Below are 18,406 nucleotides of genomic sequence, written 5' to 3'. Positions count from 1 at the left end.
AACTGTAGCTTTTATTACACATCGACAACCCACTAAAAGGATTAGTCATGTGGATTAAATTTTAAGTGCGATGCATGGGTTTAGCCACATAAGTCTCACTGTTAAATTCCTGCAACAATAAACTGAAATGTAGAGACATGGAAAATACTTTCCTTGTAAAGAGAGCTCAAAAAACATGTAGGGCAGAGAGAAATCAAGTAAGAGGGTACACAATACAAGCATAAAGCATACTCAGTGCTAGAAAGGCAGTAACTTGGATGTTCCTCTCTCAAATGGTATTCAGTGACCAAACTACCAAGTTGCACGTTTTACACTGAAAAAAAAGGAATCTGTTTTTCTATACTTAGCCTGCAGAACTCACAGAAATTCAATATAATGAAAGCCAAAGAGTTCATCGGATTCCTGCTATGATTGGGATCCTACATGGATAATGAGACATCAGCTGTTATGCTATACAGGGTATAAACATTTTTTTCATGCATTAGGGCAGAAGTCAGTTGCTAACAAACGGTGGTTAGGAAGATGCTGATTATTCCACAAATGTCAGTCGCTGTGTTTCTTGCACCTCTAGTATGGGCCGCTGTCAGAGGCAGGCCTATTTGTTAGACATTGACAGTGGGTCCAGACCTGTGGTTCTTAACCTTTTTTAGACAAAAGCCACCCTTTCTGAGAACCAAGGTCTCTCTGGTTAGACTCAAGGCTCCCCCTTGTTAGACTCAGGGCCCCCTTCATAACCTGTGTAAGTTGAGTGGCACCCTATTTCTAAAATGGATTTATTGCAGTGCCTACCTCCTTCTGGATGGGCTGGACAGTGGCGGTAGGGACCAAGTATGAGTCTTTACTTATCTTCTTGCACCTTCCAACACCCTTTAAAGGATCCTGTGTCACCCCAAGATGCAGGACAACCCTGGTTGAGAATCGCTGGCCTAGACTCACCAGGATCTGCAACCCTTCCTCCAGGCTTGAGGGAGGGCACTAAATGTAAAACACCTAATAACCTGATACAAATCATGAGAAAAAAGGAAGAGGAGTGCAGGTTATAGGTAGGGGTCTACTCAAATTGAGGAGGCAGCCAGCCGATTTCGTGGGTAGATCGTAGGGCCAGCCACCATTTTCATGGGTGAATTGTGGTGCCCCACCCCCAATGCCTCTAACTGGCTGAAGGTCCCCTTGCTGCTGATTGGCTGAGAGGTCCATCAGCCAACTGGTGGAGAGAGGAAGGGCTGCACGACAAGAAGACCTCTGAGCCAATCAGTGGCTAGGGGTAGAGACAGCAGCCGTCTTGGGCTCCCCTTTGTGTCGACTCCACTCTCTGCTTCCCGCCCCAGCGGGCTGTGCAACCAGGCCACGGTGGCCATGAGGACTGCTGTCTCCCTTGTGGGACCCAGCATTATATTTTCAATAAGGTTTTCCCCTTACAGGTTTCACAGACATTGCCCAATTTCATGAGCAATGCTGGATTTTGTGATTTCTGCAAAATGTGAAATTGCCATTTGAGTAGGTCCTTAGTTATGGGTTAGCAACTGGGGTGTAAGGGGAAACACTGAGCAGAGAACTTCAGCTAGCACCCACTGGTCCTCAAATGCATCTGAGGAGCCAGTGCATGACGCTAAATAAAATTCTGGAGATGAGCATGGACAAGGGAAAAGAAGCTGTTAGAGACCAGGTACTGCAGTAGATGGAGTGCTGTTCTGGTCCACATCCCCATCCCTATTCACAAGTTGAATGTCATTGAGACATAAAAGGAAGCAGTGCCCAACTTTTTATATGTCCAAGCACTTTACCAAAGGGTCAGTGTCATTGTCTCCATTTTACATAGGAAGACAGTGAAGCACAGGAAAGAAAAATGTCTTTCCTGTAATCAAGTAAGATTACAAAACTAGAAAATGAACCCAGGTCTTCCATGCTTTAGGCCAATACCTGACTCACTAGGCCCTCCCCCGAGCCCTGTGCTCCTCTTTCATTTCTCTACTGGGAGATTTAGGTTCATTCATGTTTGCAAAGTGTTTGAAGAAGAGCATACCCCCAAACTCACTTCCTCATAGAGGAGCTTTCTGAAATGCTGATGTTTAGCTCAGAAAGATTGGATTTAAATGTGCAACGTCTGTTGGTGTGTGCTGACAGGAGTTACGCAACTTGACTTCTCTGCATACTAGCAAAAATATACTCCTAGGTAGTTCATGAATTGTATTATTTTGCTTTGTTTTTACAAAGTTTGTAAGTCTGGGAAGCCATTAATTGTTGTGTGCAGAGGTTGGTTGCTCGGTTTTTTTTAAGCTAGTGTAGCATTTCAGTTTCAGAAGCCAGCTTTGGCTGTGCAGTGAACTCAGGAAGGATGAGATGCACTAAAATAGTCCAGATTAGCACCTCATGGGTAATGCAAGAACCTGTGGTACAGGCAAAAGGAGCTCTTCAAGTCACTGAGCCAAAGGAGTGCTTGAGTGACCATATTCTCCTCATTTTTCTTGGGAAGGAAAAAGCCATAAAGCATTTTTGTTGGTAGAGTGATGAGGAAGCACTAGATGGGGGCCCTGGTTGATGTGTTCTGCATTTTGGAGAGAGTGGGTAAGAGCCTTTGCAACACCTCTTGAGTACCTATGGGTAGCTGGAAGGTGATGAGAGAAGCTCGTGCTCCCCTTTGGAAATAGTAGAAACTGCCATGGTCATGTGTGCTACAAAGGTTACTGGTGGCTATTCTGCTTGCTTTCACCCAACATTAGAGTTGCCAACTATGACTAAAGCTATTCCAGGAAATTTTTTTCCCCAACATGACATAAGTTCATTAATTGTACTATTCAGCCTGTTCATGATATCAAACTGGGAGACTGATGCCGATTCCGGTAGACTCCTGGCCAATCCGGGAGGGTTGGCAACCCTACCCAACATGGGGAGAGTGACATAGGGAAGTTCTGCTAGCTATTAAATACCTTGTTGGACTTGTTTGAGCCCAATTATCTCCTGCCCATGGCAGGGGACTGGACTTGATGATCTTACAGGTCCCTTCTGGTTCTTCTTTCTAGGATTTGATGATTCTATTACATCTACCTCCTGCACATACCGGTGACTGGTTGGGGGAGCACAGGGGAGCACATGCCCCCCTGAGATTGGCCCCTGACTTAGCACCACTCAGGACAGGGCTTTTTTTTTTTGATGCGTGGGCCGGCGGTGTGTTGGGGTGGGGGCATTAAGCCACGGCTCAGAAGTATAGGAGTGGATATGGGGCTTTTGGCCTGCCCCCGGGCCTGCCCACAAATTGTGCCCCGCCAGACTCAAGAGGCACCAGTCACCCCTGCCTGCACATCTGGCTTGGTGGAGGGGGAAGGCCATTTTCTGGTCTACAGTGAAGTCTTGAAGAAACTTTATGAGCCACAAATCTTGTAATGGGACCGTCTCTCCAACAAAAGCAGCTGAGGTGTTCAAACACTGGCAATGTCCAGGCTGGAGCTGAACAGCAGGAGAGGGCAGTGGGGGAGAGGATGAGCTTTTCCAAGCATGCTTAGAGGGCCCTGTTTCTCAGGGCCTGAATCTCTGGCAGACAACCTTGTACTTTGCTCAGTTTATGAACCTCTGCGGCATTACTGATGGCTGTTGCAGAGGCTTAGCCAACATGGCTCATTAACGAACCCAGGTCCACCAGCAACAAGCCATTTTAAAACAAACCCAGAACGGAGGAACCCATCATAATAAGGCCATGGGGCCCAAACCAATCATCACAGCCATTCTGGTTTCCTTTTAAACTTGTTACTGTGGGAGCACGATCTCCGAATGAATCAGGTCTTGTTCAGCCCGTCTTGACAAGGCAGAACACATGCGTGCAAGTGGCGTTAACTAGCGAATTCAGTTAAGCGAAGGGCCAAATATTTTTTCTGGCCTGAGACTTAGATTCACGGTACAGACTGTCTTTTCATGCTGTGTTCACGCAGTGCAGAACACAGTGGGGTCCCGGCTCAAACAGAAGCCCCTGTATGTTACTGCAGTACAGCTAGGAATGGACTGATAATATATTGCTGCCAGTTCATTACAACACGTGTCTTGAACAGCTTGTACTTTTCCTTGATATCTTCCCTGGCTGGCTATTGTGATAACGTTTAGCTTCCCTAGACATGAGCTTTTCCCCCCACAAAAAGAATGACTTTAGTTTTGAATAGACTTGTTTCTGTGCTTTTAGAATTGCCGTAACTTCCCACGTGTACCATGACGTCTTCGCTTACCTATATGATACATGACCACGATGTATTATCACTACTCATGCCTATATGTTTTAAGCTGGTATGGACAGGGGCTCAGATAGGATAAACTAAAACTATACCCAGAATAACCATAAAGTGGAAGGGCTACATACACTTATAATGTTATCTAGTAACACTCAGCCACAAACACATGTGTACCCCTTAACACACAGCTGGTATAAGTGTACCTGAATAAAAATACAGAGAAGTCTATTCCATCCAGGAAGAGCACACGCCAACGCAGATGATTTCTCAGCCTGATGAAGGGTATTTGTACCCTAATGCTTTCAAAGAAGAATTTGAGTCTAATAAAAGAGATCAAATTAATACAAAGAACCTTGTCTGTGAGAAGTCTATCCTTCTCTCAGATAAACGGTGCATCTCCTCACCTAACTGGGATTGTTGTGTCAGGTATCCAGGTTGTAGCCGTATTGGCCTAGAGACACAAGGAATCAGAACTCATGGCAGAGGTGATCTCTTTTATTAGAACGACTAGAAGTTTGCAAAAAAAAAAAAAGTCTTTATTTGCAAGCTTTCAGGCACAGGTGCCCTTCTTCAAGCACAGGATTGTTGCGGGCATTCATTTTGTAAACGCAATTTTTAAACGCAGGTGCCTGCACGTACATTCTTACCTTACCTCTTTGGAGCATAATCCGGGCTGAGACCCTGACATGAGATGTGTACGTCCTGTCTGGACAATTGCATTTTAAAACTCTGTGTGTGTGTGTGTGTGTGTGAGAGAGAGAGAGAGAGAGAGAGAGAGAGAGAGAGAGAGAGAGACAGAGACAGAGACAGAGAGAGAGACAGAGACAGAGACAGAGAGACAGAGAAAATCCTCCAGGCATATCGTCTCGCTGAGAATTTGGCACGCAGCATGACTTCTTGGAGAGCTACTTTAGAAAGGAGTGGATCTTGAATAAGGCATGAGATACAGGGAGAGTAAACATTGGTTTGTCAGACAGACAATAATCGTGTCTCCTTTTCTAGGGAGGGATGCGGTGTGGTCTGATGCATTGCCAAGATCACTTCAGTTCTGCTCCTGACTTTCATGCTACCTGGTGGTGACCTTGGGCAAATTCCAGCTCTAAGTCTCAGTTCCTCTCTATATTAATGAGGGTTATAACTAACAAATTATAATGGGATATAAGTAAGCCAAGGAGATCTTGTAGGCTGTCTAAACAGAGGTGAAATACACCCTAAATGAGCTGTATCAGACCAGTGGCATGTCCTGGTCCCAAAGAGCTTTGTCTACTAGGCCCAATAAAGCTCGATTACTATCCAGGGTAGTTCTTAGTCCTTCCGCATGGACAACTAACGCAAAGGGTGATCAACTCTTAAAACAATCTGTTTCCTTGTATGAGACTATGGCTTTCACAGAAGAGGTAAGACTCAAACCCATCATCATTCACGCCAGTCTCACTGGTCTCACTATGGACCCCCTCTTTCTTACTGATGCATTGCTGGGATGTTTCCTTGCAGGGCCTTGCGTAGCAGGTGTGGTGGGCCTGACAATGCCTCGCTACTGTCTGTTTGGGGACACGGTGAACACCGCTTCGCGAATGGAATCCACCGGGCTGCGTAAGTGCTCGCGGCAACGTGCGTAGATGAACGATTAGCACGGCTTGCAAGAGCGCCGAATCGCTCCTTTTTCGCTTTAAATGTTTAAGCAAAGTCAGGGCTGGTGAAAGCTGCAGGTGTGAAGTCTCCAAGGGAGGCATCACCCAGGGACAGCTGAGACCAGGGATGTGCATGCCTCCTGGCAAATGGCCCTTAGCCTAGACGGCAGCTCAGTCGCACTTGTTCTGAAGATGCCAACACTGCGACCACTCAGTGCCAGCTGCCAGGAGTTTATGTGAGGTAGAAACCCATCTAGTGAGTCTTGGAGAGAAAGCAGCACCAAACCATACTCTGCATCCCCTGACCTGCATTGCATTAACTGAAGTGAATGATTTGCTGGACATATTGCCCCATTTTCCTTCCTCTGGAGGGTACCAATCATAACCTTCTGTTGGACAGAAAAATGCTGGGCTTTCAGTATGACAAGCAGGTCTCTTAATCTACTGCTCTTTTATAAGACACACTACTGTCTGGTAGTGACAAAAATGGCAGATTATAAGATTCTGCAAGTGCTATACCTAAAAGGTGTCCATGGCCATGAAAACATCAGAGAGAGAGAAAGAGAAAGAGAAAGAGAAAGGGAGAGACTATACAAGAATGTGATGCGGGGTGAAAATTTTATTGATTCTTTTCCTTCTGAGTATAGTCATCCTAATAAAATCCTTATCCTTACCAAGCTCTCATGAATTGTTAAGGAAACAAATATGTAAAGAATATTTGAGAGCGCTTTTTTTCTCCTCCTCATAGTTATTCTTTCTGGTTTTCATACTCCTTTGCTTGCAAACTAGGCATTCTTAGGGTTCAATCCTGTACCACGGACATCAGTGGGTGTTTTGTTCATCGTTTTGGTGGAAGCCAGTTCAGACCAAGTATCCAAAGAGCAAGATTTTCAGATGCAAAATGGCAGGCACATTTTAGCTCTCTTTGCGCTTTTGCAAATCTCTCCTTGCGTATATTTGCTTCTGATAAAAGAGAAAAATAACTAGTACATTGAAGACCTCTACAATATTAACTGGAATGCCTTTTTGATGGATGCAAACATCATGTTGTGGCCTTTAGTTCTGAAACATTGAGAGTTTACAGTAAGGGTATTTCCCCTAGGGAATTTCCTCTGTCCGGTGGTATAAGGCTTCCCCTGGTAGCCCTGACAACTTGCAAGATACTGAAGATTAAATTTATCATTTAACATGAAGTGACGACTGTCTGGGCGCTGATTGCAACCTGTGTAATTGTGGGGGCACATTACATATTTGGAGGTGTTTGGAGAGGCAGTTTTGTTGACCGGATTTTTTTAAACAGAAGAACGGCAATTTGAACTTGTTCTGAGATCGAGAATATTGGCTATCCCAGTTCCCAGCAAGATGCAGCTCAGGGTTGCTCCAAATACTAGTGTATCCCTTCTCATAATGATAAGAAGGGATGGGAAGGATTGCTCATAATATCTACTGCTATAGCTTGAACTCGCAGGCTTCTCTGTACACAGAAATCTCACTTTCCAAACATGAGATCTTTGGCCTTTCCATTAACATTAACTGGCATAACTACCAGATCCCTGGAAGTGGAGAGGAATGGGAGAGCCTCACCCTTGAAAAAAGAGCTGATCACAAAATAAGAAAGAAAGTTGGTGAAAATGTTTTAGAAATATTCTTCTTGTATTTTCCAATGGCAAGTCAATATATTTCAATCAGCTCCTGAGATGGTTGAAATACAGGCTGGGGAAGGAGGAATGTCACCAGATAAACTCATTTCCCTTCTTTTCTTTTTCTCCTTTAAATGCGAGCAACTTTGTGCAGCTCTGGTCAAAATCCATTACTGTAACTAGCTGGGTCAGAAAGCCTGGTCCCCAAGACCATGTGCAGCCTCCATTTGCCTCCTATTTATCCAAAACCCCATTTTTCACAAGGCTTAGTAACACATCAAGAGGTACCATATTCTGTCCAGTTAAACATCGCAAAGCCAAGCACCTGCAATTGTGGGGTAATTCCCAGTATTTTTTTGCCAGCTGAAATAGTGGATACGTCACATTTTGTGGCATAAAACAACACAACTGCTTTGCTTTCCCTTAATTGGACTCATTGTAAAAAAGCAAAACAAACCCTTGCTTCTTATGTATTCCCTGCACCACCGTGGTTACAATAATGCTCAAACTTTGCTTTCCACTCGCAGCTTACAGAATCCATGTCAACCGAACCACAGTGGAAACGCTTCAGAGCCTAAATGAAGGCTATGAGATAGTACTCAGGGGGAAAACAGAACTGAAGGTAAGAAACCCGAGGGTGCATGGCAATTTGTGGGTAGCCTCTCTCATGGCCTCCACCCATCAAGTCCCTTTCCTCTCAAAGCCCTCATGAACTGTTCCCGTCACCCATTTCTTGTGCAGTTAATATCTGAGTGAATTCTTGACATCATGGGAAACTCCAAGCAATTAGGTGGCTATTGATTCTCACATGTTGTTCTTGGGAACGGGACCCACCAAGGCTGCTTGGGACGATCATGATGAAGGAGTAGAGTTCATGGATCCAACTTAGCTTGGGAAGTCCTTGCTGGGGGGAGTGGACCCATTGGTGCCATAATAAAAGAGCCTCTGCCAAATGAGAGTCTCTCTCCCAGTTTTTAAGCCCTGGAGTTCATTTTAAAAGAGAGCTGAGGTCAGGCCTATGGAAACGATCTATTTGAGTAACTGTGGAGCTCTGGAGCTGTTTTGCTGAACTCCCTAGCTTTCATCCAAATGCCTGCTCTGCCTTAGCATCCTGCCACGTGTGGGAGGCATGGGATGGAAAGAAGTGCTCCAGGCCAGGTTCTCAGCTGGTATAAACCAGTAGAGTCCAATGTCTTTGAGGGGATTGTGCCAACTTCTAGCACTCTACTCACTGCAAATCCAGCGCTCTGCTCACTACTTTGTCAGGTAACAAGGTAGCTAGGCCTCTGCTGCTGCTCCTCATGGTCTGGGATGCCACAGTCCACGAGTACTTCATAGCCAAAGAATTGAGAATGGGTGGGAACTGAGGCTTTGCTGGATGTGAATAAGGGTGGCTGAACCAAGTCCTTATCTAGTAGAGCATAGCAGATGTTCACTGATTACTAGACTAGGCAGGACAGAGAGGCATGAGCTTTTGTAAGCTACAGTCTACTTTGTCAGATGTTATGAGTGGACTTGCAGAGAGCTTGGGTATGAAATTGAAAGGAATAAGGTCATTAAAATACAAAAGATGGGGGAAGGAATATTCTTTGTATTTAAATGACCATATGCCTTTCTATTTGGTAACCCTGCACTCTGCAAGTCCATTCATGCTTCACACTTCATCATCTGATGAAATAGGCTGTAGCCTACAAAAACATGTCTCCCTGATTGAGTTAGTGACCAGGGGTGGGCAATTATTTCAGGTGGAGGGCTGCTTACTGAGTTTTGGCAAGCCATCGAGGGCTGCATGACAGGCAGCCACAGCAGATATGTATTAGTTTTCTAAATGTTTTAGGGGCCCCGTGGGCCGGGAGAATGGCCTGGCAGGCTGCATCTGGCCCATGGGCCGCATTTTGCCCACCCCTGAGTTAGTCTGTAGGGTAACACCCTGCTCTGCCTTCTGCCCAGCTTCAGGCTTACAAGGCTAACTTTCCAGTAGCACATAAACTACCTGCACAGAAAAGTCAGTTCTCAGCTTCTGAGGTTTCACTGATTTTCACAACATGGATTTGAAAAGGGCCTGTTCTGCATTTTAAGTTTGATCCAGAACATAAGAGGGATGACTGTGTATCTTCTGTGCTCAGCGTCTTTCAGTGTATATTATGTAAACGCAGTGCAACCCAGGGGTTATAAAGAATTTGGGTGAAATCCTAGACTCACTGAAGTCAACAGGAATTTTACCTTTGTCTTCAGCTGGAATGAGATTTCACAATGCATCTTTTTCTGCCGAATGCAATGTATCTGCAGAGGGTAAGCCACAAACACAACCAAGCAAATTCAACCTCAGTCTCCCCCTGCTCCAGGCTAATGGTTGTGCTATCCGCACCTGGGGAGCAAGAGTACTTTCCAGTTCCAGTTCATAGCCCATATTATTCAGGATATAAGGAAGCTTTTCATTTATGATTAAAAATAGCAATGATAGACCAAACATAACATCTCTGTAACCAAGAAAGCCAAGAGTATCTCTTACTAGTTAAGATCCACATAGGCAAGTAGTTTACTCTTAAGATTACAGTACTTAGAAAACAAATTCATAGATATATACACCCTCAAAATAGCGCTTTAAAACCACTTTCCCAGTAAAGGGTACCCTAGATATTTTCTCTCTCTGCCACCTCTCAATAAAGCACTGAGCTATTGGCACAGGGAGAGCCTAATTGCAATGAACTTATTTTCATATTAGATCCAGCTATCATTGTAAAGCCTCTCGACTAACCCTGCGAGCACCACGTTCAGCCTTGGAGCAAGTTGGCAAATGTACATACAGTTCCTTAGCTCTGTCAAACTATATAGTTTTTAGGGCTGTGCGACGCTTCGGGTGGTGATTCGATTTGGAGGAGATTTGGCACAATTCGGTGGCTGAATCTTCAAATCCAAATCGAATCATTTAAAGGTCCAAATCAATTCATAGCTCTCTGAATCTTCAGAAAAGATTCAGAGATCTTTGATGATTTGGGCAGTCCCCGGTGGCTGCAGCAGGGAGCTGCAGCTGACTCCAAGCTGGTAAGTACTAGGGATGGTGGGGAGGAGGGGACCATGGGGGGACCCCTGCCAGCCTCCCAACTCCCCTACTCAGCGTGGGGCAGTGGGGGCAAGAGGGATCACCCCCCACCTGGCAATACCCAGTGAGCTGGGGCTTTTTGTTAACAAGCGCTGGAGCTGGGGCAGATGGACAGCCATTGCCAGGCTGGGAGACGGGTGGGGCATGGGCCTGGCCTGCCTGATTTGGAGATTTAGCAGCTATACTTACAAGTGGCTTGTTGGTTTAGGGGCATGATTATTGGTTTGGATCTGAAAGGTCCTGGATTCAAATCCTGAACACACTCTTTCTTAGTGATAGACAGGGAGAACAAAGCTGAGCTAGTCAATGAGCTTTTTTGCCTCGGTGTTGCTGAACAAGGTTCAGGATAAGTATCCTAATGGGCTCTTAGATGGGCATCAGAGGGACACCAGCCCACCAGCTATTGATGCTGACTTGGTGCAGAGTCACTTGGATGGGCTGGATGTGTTCACTTCAGCAGGCCCAAATGAGCTTCAGCCGAGGGTACTAAAGGAATTGGCTGGTGTCATAGCAGAGCCACTGGCACGGCTGTTTGAGTGCTTGTGGAGCTTGGGTTAGGTCCCGGAAGACTGGAAAGGGACCAATGTGGTCCCTATTTTCAACAAGGGGGGGAAGGAGGATCCGAGTAATTATAGGGCAGTCAGTCTCATCTCCATCCTTGGAAAGGTCTTTGAAAAGATTATGAAGGATCGTATATGTGGGAGTGCAGTGGGAAAAATAATGCAGCAGGGAAACCAGCATGCATTCATAGCAGGTAGATCATGGCTGACCAGTCTGGTTTCATATCATGACAGGGTCACAAAACACTTAGATGCAGGAGTAGAGGTAATTTTCTTGGACTTTAGCAAGGCCTTTGATACGGTATCTCATCCTATTCTCATAAATAAATTAAGAGGCTGTGACATAGATGTTTACACGATCCGGCGGGTGACATATTGGCTTAGCAGTCGCACCCAGAGAGTGGTAGTAGACAGGTTGGTATCGACTTGGAAGGATGTGGGTAGTGGGGGTCCTGTCGAGTTCGGTCCTTGGACCTGGACTTTTCAGTATCTTCATCAGTGACTTGGATGTGGGTGTGAAGTGTACTCTGTCCAAGTTTGCGAACGATACTAAATTGTGGAGTTAAGTGCACACTCCAGAGGGTAGGGAATGGTGCAACACTGAGGCAAAAATACGCATTGAAAAGCTCAGCCTTGTTCTCCCTGTCTGTCACTAAGAAAGGGCTTGTCCGGGATTTTACCTGGATAGGTTAGAAAAGTAGGCACTACACAACAGGATACAGTACAACAAGGACAAGTGCAGAGTGCTGCACCTAGGGTGCAAAAATATCCAGCACACTGACTGGCTGGGAAGTGCCCCTCTCAGCACACAGAAGTGAAAAGGGATCTCGGAGTCATAGGGGACTCCAAGATGAACATGAGTCGTCAGTGTGACAAAGTCATCAGCAAACCTAACTGCACTTTATCGTCCATCAGCAGATGCACGACAAATAGATCCAAGGAGATGATACTTCCCCTCTATGCGGCATTGGTCAGACTGCAGCCGGGGTGCTGCATCCAGTTTTGGGTGCTGAACTTCAAGAAGGATGTTGATAGACTCGAGAGGGTCAAGAGGAGGTCACTCATATGGTTAGGGGCTTACAGGACAAGCCCTATGAGGCGAGACCAAGGGATGGACCTCTTCAGCTTCTGCAAGAGAAGGCTGAGAGGTGATTTTGTGGCCACCTACAAATTCATTAGGGGGACGCAGCAAGGGATGGGAGATGCTCTGTTCACCAGGGCACTTCTTGGGGTAACAAGGAACAATGGTCACATACTGACAGAGAGAAGATTTAGGCTAGATATCAGGAAAATGTTCTTCATAGTAAGGGTGGACAAAATCTGGAATGGGCTCCCAAGGGGGGTGGTGCTCTCCCCTACCCTGGGGGTCTTCAAGAGGAGGTTGGATAGGCATCTGGCTGGGGTCATCTGACCCCAGCACTCTTTCCTGCCCAGGCAGGGGGTCAGACCCGATGATCTGTTGAGGTCCCTTCTGACCCTAGCATCTATGAATCTATGAATCTCCAAATCAGATTCAGCCGAATCAAATCGGGGCAGTGATTTGAATCACCGAATCAAATCACTGTCCCCTGAATTGGCCGAATCCAAAGCCAATACTAGCCACTTTGCACAGGCCTAATAGTTTTAAGTGAATTGCTTTAATTAGGGCCATTCTTCTATGCTGAACAACGAATGTTCTTTTCGTGCAAGGAACCCAAGCTCAGTGCAAAAGCCCTCTTCTCAATTGAGCTATATGTTGCTCAAAAACAAAAACTCTGCCTTCAAATGCACATGCAGATCTTGGAGAATGAAATGTGAGGTATGAGTGTGTAAGAGATGGCTCTCAAATTCTGAATGTTACAGATGTATTTTCTTCTTAGGGCAAAGGGATAGAAGACACATATTGGCTAGTTGGGAAACAAGGCTTCCTGAAACCATTACCAGAACCTCCTGACATAAAACCAGGGTAAGAATAATTTAGCTGTTGATACAATCAATAATCTTGTAAGAGGGATGCTGTGAGTTAACAGGCCACCAAGCTAATTTGTCTTTCCATGATGTTGCTTTGCAAAGTGAATGTTGATCTTCGCAGGTAACTTTTTTCTCAGTACAAAGGTGGTGCTATCATCCATAGCTGATTGTCCCTTGCTAGAGGTGGATGCTGGTGTATCCATCCTGACTTCATTAGGGCATTTGAAAATGTTGACCAAGATATCTGATTGAATGACCTTGCAGGAGCACATACGTAGCTCTTTGGTGGCCCCTTCCATGAGCACATTTACACGTGAGCTCCCCAGGGTTTGCTTTTGTTACTCCTTCCTAGACTACTTGAGGAGCCAGTGAGAAGCCGAGGTCTTCAGTGTCACCAGCACATAGGTGACAACCAGACCTATATCTCTTTCCCATCAAGTCTCTACAAGACAACAGCTTCATTCCCCCTGAGCACCATGCCTCCTGGGGACTGAATGAGTCTGGGATCCTATGAAATAAGTAGCATGGGATGACGTAATAAAAGACTGAATCATAATTCATCTGCAGAAGGGGACAGGATTAAGGTTGCACAAGTAATCTTAATGCTAGCATCTCCTGTCTTCTGAGTGCTTGATTTTGCAACCTGAGCATGCTTTCCTCATAGCTTTTGGTATGTAATATATACATGTCAAGACATGGTGTGTCTAGTGGGTAGCACACACGACTTGGAATCAGGAAACAGGCCTTGCCTCTAACTTCCTGAATGATGTTGGGCAACCTGGAGTCTCAGTTTCCTGTGTAAAGCAAAGAAAGTACCTACCCACTTTGGGAGAGAATATAAAGTACATCCAGCTTTTGCACCTCTGCAGCCACATCTGAACTTCAGAGGGCCTGTGTGGGTTTTGCAGAGAATTACACGTGGGCCATAGCTTGCCAAGTGTCTACAGATCTGTCTGTCTGAAAAGCCTGTGTGGAGCCTTTGGCTTGGAGGCATTTTCTTGCTCTATTCCAGCTGCTCACTCCATAGGCCACAGCTGTGAAACACAGAGTAATTCAGGACTGTGCAACTTCAGAGGAGCTGGGTGCTACCTGCTGTGGCCCCCTCAGGCCCCACTGCCTTACCTCTGAGGGGTATGGGCAGAAAGCAGATACTGGCAGTGGGAATGGGAGCCCGGAGATCCCAGCCACCGCAGCAGCAGAAGTGATGGGAGGAGTAGCACCCGGGCAGGACACCAGCAGCTAGACAGCCCTGGAGCAATGCATTTACCAATGCCGCCTTGTTTCTTTTCCATGGGGAAAGGAGAACTTTGTGGAAGTCAGGCCAAAGAACTGTAAGAGAGACTAGGTCTGAAGCCTGAAGGCTATTATTTACCTGGCCAGGTAAAAAAAGACCTGCCTTGAATGACTTCAGGTTGTCCATCAAGGCCCATAAGCCTATCTGAAGGTGGTGGTGTTCTCCACCCAGTGTCTATTGGAAAGATTTTCACCAATAGCACTTTAAGCAGAGGGACAAGACCAGAATTGTCTCATTTGCTACCATCTGCTCATCCCTGGTGTCCCCTGAAGTGACCCACTCTGTCACACACTCTACGTCTTTCCTTGCCAGGCTCTGTCTTGAATCTGGTGCACTTTGCGTGGGAAGGCTCCCTGATTCTTCCCATGAGGACGAGGGGACTCCTTTCCTATCTCCTCTCTCACACAAGCTTCCAGCTTTACCTCTAAACTTGTGGCCAATTGGGGATTCATGCCCCAGGCTCTTGGCCCTCCATTCGTGCGCTGAGTTACAACCTGAGTGCATCACTGGGACCACAAGTGGGGTATGAGGTTCACAACAAAAGCCTACAGGAGACAAAGAGGGCCACCTAGTAGGGGCCTTAGGGGATTCAAGCATGGAAGTGAGACCCTATTCTTCCATGCTCAGATCTCTGAAAAAATAGTTAATGCATAAAGTGGATGAGTCCTCATGCTCACTGCTTTTTTTCCCTCGGATGTAAAGCTAAGATGCTAGCAAAAATATTAAGATTTCTTCAGGGACCCAAGCAGGCTGGAAAGGCATGTAGGTCCACATAGGCATCTGATAGGTGGAGCAGGACCAGGCCCTCAGCAAAATAAAAGGAAGAGGAGTTGCTTTAATGAAGAACCCCAATCTGGCCCCAACCCCAGGACAGGAGACTCCTTCTAGCAGAGTGCCCATTAACCTGTGCCCATCACAGTCCTCCCTGCACATCTTTTAGGGGATGTCTTTATCAGTCCTGCTGTTGAGGCAACCCCAAGTTGCTGCTCTTATGCACACTGGAAAACTGGGTCTTGAACATAGTGCCAGGGGTCTTCCTCACTGCCTCATTCCCTGGTGGATATGTATGGAGTGGGGGTGGGATGTGGGGGTTACTGCTTTAGCAATGAGACTGAGCTCTCTAGTACCACTGGGGTAGACCTGCCCTACGTGGCATCGTTCCTGCACAGATATTTAATCATTGGCTCACTCTGAGGAATTGTGTGGGCATTGTATGCAAAGCAAGCCCTGCACACACTTGGCTACACCAAGGATATTTTACACTCTGCATCCCAGGAACCTAACTAAAAAGAGAGGCAAACTACCCTCTCAGCTTGCCGTCAGGGACCAAAGGGATGAACAAATGATCAACTGGCCACAAGCCGATGCACAGTCTGTCCATCTGTCTGCCCATGAAAGCTAAACCCGTGCATAAAACAGGGTAAAGTTACCTTGACTTGGCTTAACCTGGTAACTATCCACCTGTTTGCACTTACACTGAATCATGGCACAACGACATATTAACTGTTGTCAAGAGGGTTTGAAGGAGAGTAAGGAGGTAACACTGAGGAAGTTCATGCGAACTTCTCCCTCTTGTGAGGGGGCAAGCACTGTAAGCATGTACACATGGTACTAACCATCAGATGCCATGCAGCAAATCCTTGCCCCTTTGTAACTTGTTGCAAGTTGATGGTTTGCCCGCACTCTCAGTAAAAGCACCCGAGTATCTGTGATTCAGGGTGAGCGATGCTTCGTGAAATGAGGGCTCAAACAAAGCCTTGGTCAAAGGGGCTTCACTTCATTTTGTGGAATTATACAATCACAGACTCAAAGAAGTCAGGCTGGAAAGGGACCTCCAGAGGTCATGTAGTCTAAACCTCTTCTTGAGGCAGGATCATGCCTATCCAAACCATCCCATACAACCTAAACTGTTCAAAAAACTGCCGTCAACCCACAACACAAGACACTACACCCCAACAGTGGTGACCTTAGGGTTGTTGGGGTCCTGGGCAAGAGAGTCACTTGGGGCCCCTTAGAGGTATGTGCTCAGGTAAATATTAACCCACCACAATTGTATCGTGGGTCTTTTTAATATTCTTTGGGGGAATTAGATAAATAATCAAGTGTTAAAATGGAAATAGAGCCACTCCCTTGCAAAAACTTCACCCCCACTAAAATTTTGTAGTTTCACAGTTGGTAGAGTTGGAAGGCACCGGAGCAGATCATCAGTTTGGGCCCCCTAAGTGTGGCAGTCGCTCGGTTTGCCCTCCCCTAAGGCTGCTACTGACCCTAACCTGTCACAGGTAAAGCAGGGGGACCCCAGCAGCCAACATCCTGCTCCTATGAAAGGCTGCTAGTAGGTGGTATAGCGCCTGGGCTAGAAGAGAGCCAGTGAGACCTTATGGTAGCAAACATAGATGTCCTGCGGGCGAAAATGGAGACAAGTTGATGAGTGGATGACAGGGCTGACTTCAAATGATTCACCAAACCATAAGCCATGCTGCTAAAATACCTGGGTGTCTATTTAACATAAATATTAAGTGCCATCATGGGGGCACAATTCTACAGGGGACGTCCTGGATCATTGAGTCCAGCCCCCAGATATTGCAGACAGCCGTGGTGTATAATCCCCTTCATACAAACTGCTCAAGCTCCATTTTAAGATCACCGCAGAGGGCATTTGCACAGTCAGGAGGCCTTGTACTCTGAAGGGACACAAAAGGATCTTCCAACCTTCGCTTAGGTACTTAACTGCGCACACTTAAAAATGCTGGCCAATATTTCAGGAAGGGATGCAACTTTATAGACATCATTTAATTACACCGTAACAGTTGTAAAAACAATCACACAATGCCGTTTAAAAGACTGAGGGAATAAATGTGATTGTCTAGTAATTAACCCCAAGCCATAAGCACATAACTAATCCAAGAACAATAAATGCTCCAACCTAATTGGAAGTTAATTGATATTCAAAACGCCCCTCATTTAATCTAAATTACTGGCTTCTGTGAGGCATATAATTGAAAACATTTTCCTCAGCTCCCATTCCCTTCATTACACTTTCCCACATTTATAAATGCGCGAGGAGAATTGGAGAAGCATGCATTTCTCTTAAAGTTAATTGCCGTGGCTGACTTTGCTCATGCAGGGCACAAAGACATTTAATTAAAGGAGAAATCTATTCAAAGTAAGATACGGACTACACATTTGCCCCACCAAATCTCCAAAAAGACACAGGAACTTCAAGGCCGCCTTTAAAATTAACTTTACATTGAACTATTTGAGGTCCATGTAGCTGCACTGAAACTATAAGGCTTACTGGAAATCAGGAAAGCCTTTGTCATGCTGGTTTTTAATAGTTTTGCTGCAACAGTGGTCCCACAGTACTGGGAAAATGCAACATTAGTGCTTAGATTAGCAACTTGGCTTATGCCATAGGAAGACTTCATTTCCACAGTTTAACCCCCAGGGTACCAGGGCAGATCAGAGACCCCAGATTTCATTAGAGATCAGAGCTCCAAATATTCCCATTCAGTTTATATAAGAGCCAATAGGCTACAAATGGAGACTTTGTCTGGACTCTGATGAGGATGATAATGCTGTTGTGTTGGATTATTGTATGATTATTGTATTATTATTGCATTGTTACGATCATTATCATATCGTAGTAACACTCAAGGGCCCTGCCCAGGATCCCACTGTGCCAGTTTCTACCCAAACCCAGATAGCCCGTGTCCCAAGAAGTTTGCAATCTACTTAGAAGGCAAGAGACAACAGCTGGCTGTGGGCAGAGGGATGCGGGCATAAGGTAACATGGAGATAATACCAGCCTCCATGATAAGCAGGGATCGCAGCACGCTGGGAGATTTACTGTTGCCAAAAAGGTTTTTAAGTAAGGAGGTAGCTCCATGGATGTTAATGGAGAACTTTTCCTTGTTGTGGGAGAAAAAATAGGAAGATGGTTTGGAAACCTAATGAGTAGGTGATGGAGGCTGACGTAGGATGGCCAGAGGCAGGAGTCAACCTGTCGGCACT

The 18,406-nt window shown here is 45.8% G+C and overlaps 1 protein-coding gene across 1 annotated transcript in view; it reads left to right on the top strand.

The window, feature by feature from the left end:
* GUCY2F (guanylate cyclase 2F, retinal) overlaps positions 1-18,406 on the top strand; it is a 78,359-nt gene that overhangs the window by 41,441 nt on the left and 18,512 nt on the right. Inside the window, exons 15-17 of the mRNA XM_019525671.1 lie at positions 5,709-5,807; positions 8,013-8,107; positions 13,008-13,093. Of these exons, the coding sequence (XP_019381216.1) occupies positions 5,709-5,807; positions 8,013-8,107; positions 13,008-13,093 (280 nt within the window). The remainder of the gene's footprint in view (positions 1-5,708; positions 5,808-8,012; positions 8,108-13,007; positions 13,094-18,406) is intronic.

This window comes from Gavialis gangeticus, unplaced genomic scaffold, assembly GCF_001723915.1.
Source record: "Gavialis gangeticus isolate Ggan-Ray unplaced genomic scaffold, GavGan_comp1, whole genome shotgun sequence".
NCBI lineage: Eukaryota > Metazoa > Chordata > Crocodylia > Gavialidae > Gavialis > Gavialis gangeticus.
This window is presented reverse-complemented; position numbering and strand designations above follow the sequence as displayed.